A 13,217-nucleotide genomic window follows, 5' to 3' on the forward strand; every position below is an offset into this window, starting at 1 on the left:
AATAAGTAGATTATTTATTGTTCAATGCGATATTCTGATAACATTTGTGAACCAAGTTTACACGCCAGCCAATGAGTCACATTTACAATAAGCAAGGCAAGCTATACTGAGACGGCGACGACGTCCCCTTGACAGTCTAAAGCACCATGTGCGAAATTATCCATTAATATCCTTACACTCAACAAAGTCGAAAAAATATGTCGTCCTTGGCGCACCCTGAGAGTCCCTCGCCTTCCGCACACCGGCTCATCTCCCACCAGTCATGCTCCCGGTGCTCTTTCACCTCTTGATGACCTTCTCCACCACCTCCTCCTCAATCTCCACCGTCTCCGTCTCGGGCGGCGGCGGCGGCGGCGGCGTGCGGCTGCGGTCGCGCTGCTTGATCACCACCTCCGTCTCGAGCAGCTGCGGCCGGTGGTGGTGCCGCCGCCGGTGCCGCTCGCCCCACTTCCGAAACATAAAGTGCACAGACTTGTGACTCCACAGCGCATCGATGCACGCAAACACCTCCGAGACGGAGATGAACTGCGCCACGATCGTGTCCAGGCCTCCGCAGACCTGGCACTGGCCGACCATGCTGCCGACGGCACCTCCGCCGTGACGAGTCACCACCGTGAACGGGCCGGCACGTGTCACGGCCGAGCCCTGCAGGACGGTGCGGTTGGTCAGCGATGACGGGATTCCCGACGTCCCTGCCGGCGGCGGAGGGAAGTGGGGCGGCGGCTGAGAGTCGTGCCGGGAGCTGCCCAGGCCGATGCCGATGTCGCGGCGGTGTCGCTGCCGGCGGCGGCGGCGGCGGCGCTTGTGATGGTGACTGTGCCGCGCGTGCCGCCGTTTCCGGCGTCGTTTCCAGCCAGCCTCCTCGGTGGGTGTCATGTCCACTGACACCTGACTGAGGTAGCCGGTCAGTAACGTCTGGTCGCTGGACGGAAAACCCAGCGTCAGCAGCAGCGAGCCCTCGTCATTGATCCAAACGCCGGACAGGTCACACCAGTGGCGCACTTTCTTCTTTGGGTGCTTCTGCTGGTTGGTGTGCTGGATGTTGACCGTCACCTCGCCGACGGCGCTGGAGTTTTTGCCCGACTTCAGTGAAGACTTGGGCACCGCTGTGGGCTGCGGAATCTTGATGCCGGCGCCGACCAGCTCGTACACGGGCCCGGTGACGCCCTGGTCGGGCAGCTGCAGCTCGGCTAGGCCAGCCGCCACGTTGCCGTCCTGGTCCTGAGCCACCAGCTCCCCGACCACTCCGTTGTCGCCTTTTCGTGTCACCGAGCCATTCTGTCAGGGAAGGGGAGCATTAGATTTGGTGCAATAGTGATTTAGATATTTCGACGAGCACGGCAACAAACGACCACAATTGAATTGTATTTTATCTCCGACGCTTTTAGACCATGATTTCAATTTTTCCAAGCAAATACACGCTATGAAATGTTATCGTGCCATTTTACGCTGGTATTTTCACATCTATTTATATCTTTTTAATAGCTGTGAAGCACTAAATAATAAATAACCCTACAGCTAATTGACTTATCCGCGATGACGTTCAAAAGAACAGTTTCACATACCCCGGTGAGACTGGAGAGCTGAACTTGCTTTGAGACTGTTGTTTCATCTGCTGCTTCCCTGAGATATGAAAAATTGGTGATTATTGATACAAGAACAACAGTCGAAATAAGTCATTAAAAATGGCACGGCATTAAGACATTCCAAAATATATTTCTAAGAGTTTATCTGTCTCTGTTTACCTTTTATGACGTTTCCCTGGTTTAAATGACCCGCCGCTGCTCAGTCGTGTTAATTTCCCGATCACCTGCAAAAGGCAAATTTAAAAGGCACAGACCTCAAACTGAAGACGCTGGTATTACTCAGATTAGTTACTAAGCGGATACATGTTTCAAGTTTTGTCCCAACAGACGGATTGTCGCTTGTGGAGCGAAACGTGAATATACGAAAACGGTGTAAAACCAAAGCGTTACGCATCTAATCCGTAGATTTGAGGTGTTAAAAACGATTGAAAGAAACCACTAGCCGAGTATTGGACCAATTATCTATTTATGTTCATGCTTAGTTTATTCATGAAAAGGAAGGAATGCCCGAAAACTCTTACCCCTCGTCTATGGCGAGTAAAGTTGAAAAAGTTCTTCCAATCCACAGGCGGTTTTTGTGTATCTTGGTAGAAAGAATCCCCGAGACCTTTGGACACTGATGGGAAGTTGTTGGATCCGACATCGGGTCTTGCAGCATGAGTCATCCACAAAAGAAAAAGCGCAGTTACGATGCGCATTTCGCATTAAGTCGTTTCGTTCCAGGTGTAATCGCACTCATCGTACCTTCATATGTAGTATTTAAATATTTGCATATAAGCTATATATGCAAATATTAATTTTACTCTACTTTTCACTACCACAGACATAAAGCTCGATCGAATTAATTTTTGCTAGCATGCGCTCTATATATTTTTAGTCTTTCATTTAGCAGCAGAGCGACAATCTTCTCAGGAAGAGGAACTTCATTAGCTTGTTTTCTTTTAACTTGATTGTTATTCAGTTTGATTATGAAAATGATATGCAATCTTTTTTTACGCAAAGGGGAATAATTTTGGATGCTGCTCAAAAGAAATGATTAGTCAAAAATCTATCAGCTTATGACCAAGCAAACAACAAAAATTCAAGTTCTTGTGATTCACCTCAAAGACATTAATTACAGCGATATCTGCGGTCGTCGATATACAGCTAACAACCTTTTCGAACTTTAAGTGACGACTTCGGATGACTTGCACAAAGCTTCTGGAGATGGACTCCGGTTCATCTGACAAAAAGAAACGTAACAACCTATTTCATAGACCTCTGATTACCGAGGCATACCTACATAAAAACGTCTATGCCTTTACCAATCATTAAAATCTAAAAGCTCTGCCCAGTAACGATAGTTATTTATCCTCCCCATACAAGTTAAGCACTACCTTGATAACTTTATTTAATTTTTGAGCAAGAAAATATGAAAACGTAACATACATTTGGTATTAACATATTTCTAATCGCTTGTTGTTTTAATCGTTAAAAATTATACATCATTAAAAATATCATCTTTCCCATTCCCAACAATCTTGTGAAAGCGCCAGGGGGCGCTGCGGGTCCCGCGGCGCTCAAAGCCGCATCCGAGGAGTCGGACGCCGGACGGCACGAGCGCGTTATTTTTGTGCCTGGAGGCGCTATTTGCCGTTTGCGGCGTTGGACAGTCGTCGGCGGACCGGGGGACGACTGAGCGCGTCGCGTCGGTGACGGCGGTGGCAGCGGCGCGGCGGTGCGGTGACACCGGAGCGAGAGGGTGCGCGACCGGCACCTGGACAATCGGCACAGGTGAGTGACGGCCGACACCGGACACCGTGGACACTCGGTGTGGCCACGCACCCGCGCCGCCCCGGCCGGCTGCACGGCCTATTCCTGGGCGGCTCAGTGGTGCCAAATAGCGCGGCTGGCGATCAGCACCCCGAGCCAACTGTCCACTGGTCGTGTCCCACCTCGGCCTAGGTCAGCAGTCAGCGCTGTCCACACATCGACCGCCGCACACTGGCTGAGTGGCTATGTTCCACTTCCCTAGGCCAACATTGTCCACGCACCACCCACTGGCCACGTTCCACATCCTTAGGTCAGCATTGTCCATTCAGGGTCCACTGGTCACTGACCACACCCTTAGGTCAGCATTGTCCATTCAGGGTCCACTGGTCACTGGCCATGCTCCACATCCTTAGGTTAGCACAGTCCACACGAAGCGCTTCTTCGGAAAGCTTACCATGTCAATTTAGTTTTGTGACTGCACGATCTACTGTATCATGCGTTCGTGGACAATTGGTGAACTAAATGAGCAGCAAATGCACGATTATGAGCGTCCAAGAGGCCAACCTGCTTCAAATGCATCGAGACTCGAGAGCTTATCATTTTTCCATTGAACAGGCTCCAAACACTTATATCACCTTATGGCGTCAGCCGTCGGCATCGGAACTGTTCATAACAATACAATTACCTATTACGATAACTGAGGACAAGAATAATGATAACGGTAACTATGTGTACTTACTGCCTTGGCCCTTAGACAATTCATCACATTGTCACCGCATGCGTCACTATCATTCCATAGTGTAGTATTTTGGCACAAATACTGGCCTAGTGTTCTAAAAGCTCCGGAAGTTCTACTAGCTGCCTTAGCCCTTAGACGATTCCTCACAATGCATTGTTGCGACACGCGTCATCATCATTCGCATTATCTTTTGCACAAATAGTGCCCCAATTGTCATGTCAAAAACATTGGAATGGGCAAACACCCATGTGTTAGTGAGTTCTGTTTTTATACCTGACAAACGCTAGGTAACAATCAAATTGAGTATATTCCCTTCCACCCCACCTTCCCCTTATTTTTCAATTTTCCCTGTCTGCCCTCTCCTGTTTGCCCTCTTTAAATGACCCGCCGCTGCTCAGTCGTGTTAATTTCCCGATCACCTGCAAAAGGCAAATTTAAAAGGCACAGAGTTCAAACTGAAGACGCTGGTATTACTCAGATTAGTTACTAAGCGGATACATGTTTCAATTTTTGTCCCAACAGACGGGATTCTGTTGGGACAAAAATAATAATATAAGAATACATAAGATTGGGCCTTTAATAAGATTACAGTGTCTACCTTTGCCATAGATAACATGAATCATGTTATCTATGCCTTTGCATATCATGTTCAGTGTTCAACCGAGTGCGTCAAAGACATTCGATGCTGCAATGGGTGTCGCAACTTTACAAACAGCCAGCATACACTGTCTCAGATCATGAAACAGCGAGTGGTTCGTGAGGTCGCTAAAAGTTCCTCTAGGAGGTCATTCCACATGTATTTGACCTCGATCACACCACAACGCAACGCTAGCGCCGAGCGCCTGAACGTATACTGCACCGCACAACACACTGTGCCTGAATTCATACTGCACCGCACAGCACACTGCGCCTGAATATATACATGTTACGGGTCATATGCTAACTTGGGCAGTATGCAAACTACCCGGGCAGTATGCAAACTACCCAACAGCCCGGGCAGTATGCATACCGCCCGGGTAGTATGCATACTACCCGACCCCTTGGGCAGTATGCATACCGCCCGGGCAGTTTGCATACTGCCCGGGTAGTATGCATACTATAGTTCGTTTTTTTTTTCAAAAGGACGCTGGCTCAAAGTGCATTATCGAAGCTCTCACGTGAGTTTTGGCAACTTCAGCGTCTGGCTAAGAATTTCTTGCCGAAAAAATGATCGATTTCAAATTGTGCTCGGTGAATACATGGAAATTGTGACTTTAAAAATAAGCATACTACGATGACGTCACTGGTGGCAGCTGGCACCCAATGTCCGTACGAAAGCATTCATTGCCAACGAATTTTGGGAAAACTTCGTTTTTTGCTCTTACCGAGGCCCGAATCGAGTAATCGATTCTTTCCATGATAGTTATGCGTTGCATTGCAATGCAAGTTCCACAGCATGACGTCACCACTGTTCTCATGTCTAGTTCCAAAACGCAGGCATGGAATTTATCGGGAATAATTCACATGTTAAAATAAGGCGACGTTCGAGTTTCTCAGGTTCAGTTTTTGCCCGTTTTGCTAGCTAAAACACGTGCTTGTTCGAAAAACATACTTGGAGCCAGCGTCCTTTTGAAATAAAACGAACTATACCCACCTTTTCTCTCACGGGCAAGATGTTTACTCGGGCAATATGCTGACCGCATGGCCCGTGAGACTAATTCATGCAATAGCTCACATATACATGTCAATGGCAGACGCTTTAACCCGCGCCGGGGCGGTGCTCGGCGCCAGTCGTGCCGGGCTGGGGGGCGGGTTGAGCACCCCTGCTCGACTCCCGTGCCACTTAGCGGAACAGAAGTAAGCGGCATGTAAGATGCGGTAACCGGCATTCGAAATAGCGTCAAAGATCATGACGAAAGTGCCCTAGTCATTTTTAAGGCCAGGTCAAAGAATAGGGCAACAGAGGTTATCAAAGATCGAATTTCGTCTTTTTTCATTTTTTTTTATAAATTCGCCCATAACTCGGAAGATAGGAGAGCTACAGCGCCGCAGAAAGACGCATTCGATAGCTCTGTTAGCGCTTTCTGGAATAAGTACTCAAAGTTGATCTAAGTTCCAAATTTGACCTGAGGTCAAGGTCATGACCTGACATGAAAAGGTCATGTTGTTTATCAGCCTCCTTATCGTCGAACTGAACACATTTAAGGTTGTTTACATGACCATCGCTCCAACACGTCTCCATAAAAAAAAATAATGGTCAAAGAACTGCTGGAGACCTTTTATGACCTGATATGACCTCATGGTCATAAAAAGGGGTCACAAGTGCAATTTTTTTCGATTCAGTGCGTCATGTTTACCTGTATGTAACCCGATGTTTGAGAGTGTTTAGAATGACGTTCAGCAAAAGAGGCGTCCTTCAACTTTCTCCTGTCAACTTTTTAGGGAGACTGTGCAATATTGACTTGACCTAAAAGTCATCGGTATGGTATCAAAATTCAAATACATGCCTTTTGAACCTAATGTTACTCTTATTAGTCGCTTAAAGTTTCAAAGCGATCGTTAGGTCGGTGTAGCTATGGCGAGCATTCCAACTTTTTCTGGGGTAAGGTCACTTGACCTGACCTGGTAACCCGACCATAAGAACTTGTGACGTCTTACATGTAAATGGTTTCGTGTAACATTAGGTATTGAAACTATGATAACGCCCTCTACAGGTCCAAGTGTCAAACCAAAGCCAGCGAGTGATGGCACTACAGATGTGTCGTCATTTCAGATAAAAGTGACTTGTTGGCCGCTGGCAATGAAATTCAATGAAATTCTGGGGAAATATTTTAAATCTTTATATTCAAAACATTATTTCACTCTTCGATCGATAAATCACGTTTGACGGCAAAAAAGACTACGCGATTAAACTACGTTACTTTTTTTAATTTAGTCCGAACCTTTTGAATAGAAGGATTCACAGGGACAGAGCCCCCGCTAAGCGAAGCTTGTTGCGGTAACCCTGCCCTCTACCCTCCGATCGCGCAATGCCGGTTCTATGGCAGAATTTGGAGTCCAAAGTTTAACCCTCACCGGACCTATTGGTTTTCTACATACGCGCCGGCCGAGGGGGGAGGGGCGGGTACAACCCCCCCCTCGCCGTTTCGCCCCTGGTGGAGATAGCGCGTCGCGAAAAAAACGAGCGTGTGCGCCGTTACGAGACGCAGAGATTGGTACCCGATTTTAAGGTCCTAGGTCAACCGGTGACCTCTGAGGTCAGGTCAAGTGCCCCAAGGTACGGTTCAGTTTTTGGTGAATAACTTCGCAAAAAACGGCCGCAGAGCCGCGATTGTGACAGCATCGTGTTCGCCTTGCTCAGGCGCGTCGAATGATATACTTTTTGTTCGGGTCAGGTCAACTTGGGGTGTTGTCCTCAGGTCAAGGTCAGGTCAGCACCCTCAGGTCACGAAGTTGGTCGAAAGAGGTCATGTCGCATATCATTCGATTCGGCAGGTCTTCCTGAGTCCATTGGTGGCTTTCCCGACTCGCTAGCTCAATTTGATCGGGAGTTATTGACGAATCTGATATGTTTTTCGATGGTTTTAGCACATTCAGGAGATGTGTCGTTGACTATGTGAGAAGCCGCTAAATGTGCAGCTGCTCTTCGTGATTTTAATGATTTTGTCATTGTGTTGTATTGTATTATTATAGATAGGACTTCGTCTTTAAATGGGGTGTCCCCGTCGACGATGAATTAAATAAAAAAAAGAATAACTAATATGACCTTGATGACGTCATAAATGACGTCATGCAAGGTCAACATTGCAAAAGTGACGCATCTAACCTTGCAAGGAGTTCATCAAATCACGATTCTGTGTGCTTGAGATAGTTGGAGATCGTTCCCGGCGCCAGAATAGCAGTTTTCATTTTTCCCCATTGACTTATAATGGTGAGGTCACGAAAATGACCTGACCTCATATGACCTTTAGGAAAAATCCGAGATATACAAGTTGTGGGACTCATAATGGATACTAGATCCTGCAAGTTTCATTTCCCTTTGACATCTCCTCTGGCAGTGAGGGCGTTGCGAATTTGCGACATCTGAAGACCGTGCAGAGGTTCACTTATGACGTCATAGGTCAGTGACCTGACCTGACCTAAAAATGTGCTTGGTGTCAAAAGATGCGGCTTGGATCAAAGGTCAGGTATGCCAAGTTTCAGCTCTCTATCGCCAGCGTGTTCGGAGCTATCGCGAAAAAACCGTATGGGGGGGCGGCACCCGCCCCCCCCCCCTCGGCCGGCGAGGGTTAAAGTGCGCACAGAGCCGCGCACGGCCGGTCCTCTCACTGACTTCGCTTGGCTACGGGCTACGGCCTGCCACAAACCGTCCAATCTGTAAGGAGGCTCATTAAATGTCAATCGCCCGTCGCGCTTCGAACCCGGACTGTTATAACCGGAAACGCGTGCTCTCACCACGCGGAGTCCAACGCTCTACCGACTGAGCTACGGGACCGGCAAATCGGTACTTATAGAGCCATTAATACTTTTTAAACTGGACATGGAATACACAACTTCAAGACAAGAAGCGGGCAGTATGCAAACTGCCCAAGTTTTTGGGCGGTATGCATACTGCCCAAGGGGCCGGGTAGTATGCATACTACCCGGGCGGTATGCATACTGCCCGGGCTGTTGGGTAGTTTGCATACTGCCCGGGTAGTTTGCATACTGCCCAAGTTAGCATATGACCCGTAACATACATACTGCACCGCTCAACATACACTACGCCTGAATTTATACTGTACCGCACTACACACATTGCGCCTGAATGTATACTGCACCGCACAGTATATTGCGCCTGGAAGCCTGCTTTACCGCCGGGCATGACTCGCTAATATTTGTGCCATCAAGGCGTCGCCCACACTCCACAGTCCATACAACAAATCAAATTGGCAGTTCCGGAAACGTGATGGACCATGTCCAATGCCCATCATTTAGGAACATTAACTTGTAGACTTGGGGTCTGGGGAGTAAATAGGCTCGTGCGTTAGCTTATTGGAACCTGTTAATGTGAGGCATATTTGTGTGACATACGAGTATGTACATAACAAACATCAAATGAAACATTTGTTTCATTGTCCAAGTAGGTATATATGTTTTATCGGTTGGCGGTGCCATTATTAGAAATATCGATGAGGCACCCATAAATGGAGCCTCGCACCGGTTCCTTCTACCATCGACACATTTTTTTTTACTCATGCTAGCAAGTACACCTTTTTGCGTTAGTTTTTGACCATTAGGCAAAACATTTGTACACATTCGCCATATAGGTGCCGCTACAAATGGGCGGTTAGTCACAAAGAATCACCATTGTGCATAACTATTCGGCGATCTTCCTCTATAACTGGACATTGAACGAATGATTCAACATTGTGCAAAACAAATCGTCAATGGTCGAAATTATTCGTCATATGCCGAGCTGGCTCGCTCGATGCCGAAGTCTAGCGAAGTGTCAAACTGTTTTGCAGAACGCTCATTTCAGTGTTCAATCTGTTTTGTTGAATGGCTGAAATGAAACACACCACGCCGGAATAGTTGTGCTCAATGCCGATTGCCGAAATGGATCCTCAAACAGTTATGGCGAATGGTTGAATTCAAATGCAAAAAGGTGTAGTCGGCATTGAGCACAACTATTCCGGGGTTGTGCATTTCATTTCAGCCATTCAGCATAACCAATTGAACACTGAAATGAGCGATCCGCAAAACAGTTTGACACTTCGCCATGACTTCGGCAATGAGCGAAATAGCTCGGCATTTGGTGATACACTTCAGCAATGTTTAAAACAGAAAAAATGGATATCTAGGATGGTTTTAAAAATGGACTTAACACACATCGACCATTCACCGCTTGAGCATGAACCGCATCTATGGGCATTTCTAAGCAATAAGTCAGCCGTTCGTTATAGCTTCTTTCCAAATGAAACAGTCCGGTAATTTTCAGTCAAGCTTATATGCAGTACATTTATCTAACCGGCGAACAATAGACGCCTTTACATAGGGTTTGTTGCAAGCTTATATCTCCGTCCGTGTTGTTGCAAAAGATGCCAATGGTGCTTAACAATTAAAAATGATCCCCTCTACCTAAATATTTGAAGACCACTGCATCGAAATTATCGCCAAATAAACGAGCTAGAGCCTCGTCAAAAATGTTATGTAAACACGACCAATGCTAATCAATGCAGCCGAAATATTTGGTTTAAAACAACCTTTGACCTCATTTTAGCCAATAAAAAGTGTTCCCCTTGGCGTTTTTTCGTGCTTGCAATGTGTTTACTGTTTATGCACAGAGCTGAATTCAATACGTCCAATACTGGCATTGTTCATGCATTGAAGTCATTTCCGTCAATGCACCACACCATTCCAACATAGCACGCCTGGCTAGTGCTACGTTGCTCGTTGGGCACTTCATTACAAAAGCCTCAATTAATTCGCCAATTAGACCTTTTTGCATTTGAGCTCAACCATTCGCCATAACTCTTTAAGGAGCCATTTCGGCAATCGGCATTGAGCACAACTATTCCGCCGTTGTGTGTTTCATTTCAGCCATTCAGCAAAACAGATTGAACACTGAAATGAGCGATCTGCAAAACAGTTTAACACTTCGATAGTATCCGGCATTGAGCGAGCCAGCTCGGCATATGGCGAATAGTTTTGACCGTTGACGATTTGTTTTGCACAATGTTGAACCATTCGCTCAATGTCGAGTTATAGAGGAGGACCGCCGAATAGTTTTTCCCAACGGTGATTCTTTGTGACCAACCGCCCAATTGTAGCGCCACCTATATGGCGAATGTGTTCAAATGTTTTGTCCAATGGTCAAAAGCTAACGCAAAAAGGTGTAAAAGATAAGCATTTTATTGGAGCATCCAATAAACAACCTGTCCTAAAGACGGAAGCTGACGGACACCATGCACATCTACCATGACGGTCGCCTTGAGATTCCCGAACTCTCTGATAAGGGTGCAGGGTTTCGTCAATTTATGAGGCCTATCTCATTTCGAGCCCCAACCCAAGGCAATACCGTTCACCTGACTTAAAATGAGAGCAATGTGTTGTTAACTCTGTTTGGTGTGGGAATTCCGCCCAAGGATGCATGGTGACTTCCCGTGCTCAGATGAACGTACGCTGGGTTATATGAGGAAAGTGGCAAGGATTGAGTCCCATGAGCATCATGACTCATGCGGCCGGCAGTGCACGCGATAAATTGTTTTGTTCATTGCTGATCTGTTTTCTGAATACCGAAATATACATAGACGGGTTTGGCCACTCGTGAATTCTCGGCTGCTCAATGACGAATAGTTTTGACCTATGACGATCTATTTTGCACAATGTTGAACTTTCGCTCAATGTTGAGTTGTATAGGAGGATCGCCGAATAGTTTTGGACAATAGTGATTCTTTGTGACCAACCGCCCATGGCGAATTAATGTGTACAAATGTTTTGCCTAATGGTCAACAACCAACGCAAAAGGGTGTAGTATATAGTTAATTACTCAGTTATATTTATGCATTACCAGACCAAAACGCGTCTCAAATAAATCGTCTTCAGTTGGTCTGTACGATAAAAAACGACGGTTTTTATCATACAGACCACCTGAAAACGACTTAGTTATTCGAAACGCGTTTCGGTCTGGTAATGCGTAAATATAACTGAGTAATTACCATCGATACATTGTGGCAGATGGCTGTCGGCACACATACAGGGTGTCCCGAAATTGATGCGCGGTTGGTGCCGCAATGTTATGTTGTTCCTCCCGAGTGCTGAACTGCAATTTTACCGGCTCTGGCACCACTGACATCTTGCTGTTCACACGATCACGTGAACCAAGCGGCTAACCCGACCACGGCCGGTAATGGGCGCGGGAGGCCACTCTTGTCCAGACAGGCAACGTGGAGAAACTGCATATCACCAAAAGTGAAAAGGCACAAACTACCGATCCGCTACCGCGCGGTGGGGATCGGTCGACCTTTAAAAGCGCCATTCAACATCGCTGACAAGAAAACTGAATGAGATGCATGTCCCTGCATCCAAATCGACCCTCCACCAGTATTTGAAGACTATCTTGAAGCTGAAGCTGCTCAGCTTCAGGATGCCGACCTGGCTTACCGTGGTCCAGAAGTGCAGGCAGCTGGATTTCGCCAAGACCCACAAAAACTGGATCATTCAGAACTGGAGATGCGTCCTTTTTAGTGACGAGGTGCCCTTTGTGGTCTCTAAGCCCCTAACTGCCAGAACGATCGAAATGTAGGCCAACGGCAGCTCTGAGGAGTCCGCTGTCGAGACGGTGAAACGTCTGCTGAAGAATTTCATTTGGAGCATGATGAGCTACAGAGGCTCTCTGAGCTTCACGAGGTGCCTTGGGGACAGACCGGGACTGCTAATTACTATGTCAGCGAGGTGCTGAAGAAGACTGCTGCCATAAAGATGCTGGGGGAAAAGGTAAATGGTTCAAAAACCAGAGTCAAACTTTTGTCGGACATGTCCAGGGCCATTTTCCAGCAAGAAAGGGCTCCAGCTTATCACGCCAGGAAGACCCAGGACTGGTGCCGAGCGAGGCTCCTAGGCCTCTGGGAGAAGGGGACATGGTCTGGCAACAGTCTGGACCTGTCCCCGATCCAAATTATCTGACCGATCGTCAGAAAAGAGCTCAGCAAGCTCCCACGGGCTAGCTCAGAGAAGAGGCTGCTGTTTCAGAAGACATAAGCGGCATGGCGTAAATTCAAAGGAGAGACTCTTGACAACCTGAAACGTGACACGCTAGAGTACAATAGACCGCGTATGCAACTGAATGGGGACTATGATAACATTTAAGCCGTGACATAAATTCAAGCACTTCATAAGTTATTGAGGATAAAACAACCGCGCATCAATTTCGGGACACCCTGTAGCTAGCTGGAAAACATGAGATAATACACACAAAGGCTTCAATGAAATCACTCTCAAAAGCACCTTACAGATGACAAGGCAACAGCAGTCTGCTTCACAGTCCAAGCCGACCGTTCACACAGTTTGGTCTGCGCCCAGGTCACATTGCAGTGAACTAGTACTGAACCCAGCTAATGCTTGTGTTGTACAGAGTTTTCCCTAGCAGTGCCGTCGTCAGCCTATCATTACCCTCGCTT

The 13,217-nt window shown here is 47.0% G+C and overlaps 2 protein-coding genes across 2 annotated transcripts in view; one reads left to right on the forward strand and one right to left on the reverse strand.

Annotated features, from left to right (window-relative positions):
- Positions 1-2,780, reverse strand: LOC122384526. Its single transcript, XM_043372063.1, has 4 exons — positions 2,108-2,780; positions 1,746-1,810; positions 1,566-1,623; positions 1-1,278 (listed from the first exon to the last, which is right to left on the reverse strand). Exons 1-4 carry the CDS (start codon positions 2,282-2,284, stop codon positions 280-282), a joined length of 1,299 nt encoding a protein of 432 aa, XP_043227998.1. The 5' UTR covers positions 2,285-2,780; the 3' UTR covers positions 1-279.
- A 457-nt stretch (positions 2,781-3,237) lies between these two features.
- The window catches only part of LOC122384530 (obscurin-like), a gene marked incomplete at its 3' end in the record, with an annotated part of 49,506 nt that continues 39,526 nt past the window's right edge, over positions 3,238-13,217 (forward strand). Inside the window, exon 1 of the mRNA XM_043372068.1 lies at positions 3,238-3,359. The remainder of the gene's footprint in view (positions 3,360-13,217) is intronic.

The sequence above is a fragment of the Amphibalanus amphitrite genome, unplaced genomic scaffold (assembly GCF_019059575.1).
Source record: "Amphibalanus amphitrite isolate SeventyFive unplaced genomic scaffold, NRLGWU_Aamphi_draft 000192F_arrow, whole genome shotgun sequence".
Taxonomy (NCBI): domain Eukaryota; kingdom Metazoa; phylum Arthropoda; class Thecostraca; order Balanomorpha; family Balanidae; genus Amphibalanus; species Amphibalanus amphitrite.

Coding starts and splice junctions, on each gene's coding strand:
- LOC122384526 (XM_043372063.1), bottom strand. CDS start 2,284: ATGCGCATCGTAACTGCGCTTTTTCTTTTGTGGATGACTCATGCTGCA. Junction 1,811..2,107: donor TTACTCGCCATAGACGAGGG/GTAAGAGTTTTC, acceptor TGCCTTTTGCAG/GTGATCGGGAAATTAACACG. Junction 1,279..1,565: donor AGCTCTCCAGTCTCACCGGG/GTATGTGAAACT, acceptor CTTCCCTGACAG/AATGGCTCGGTGACACGAAA.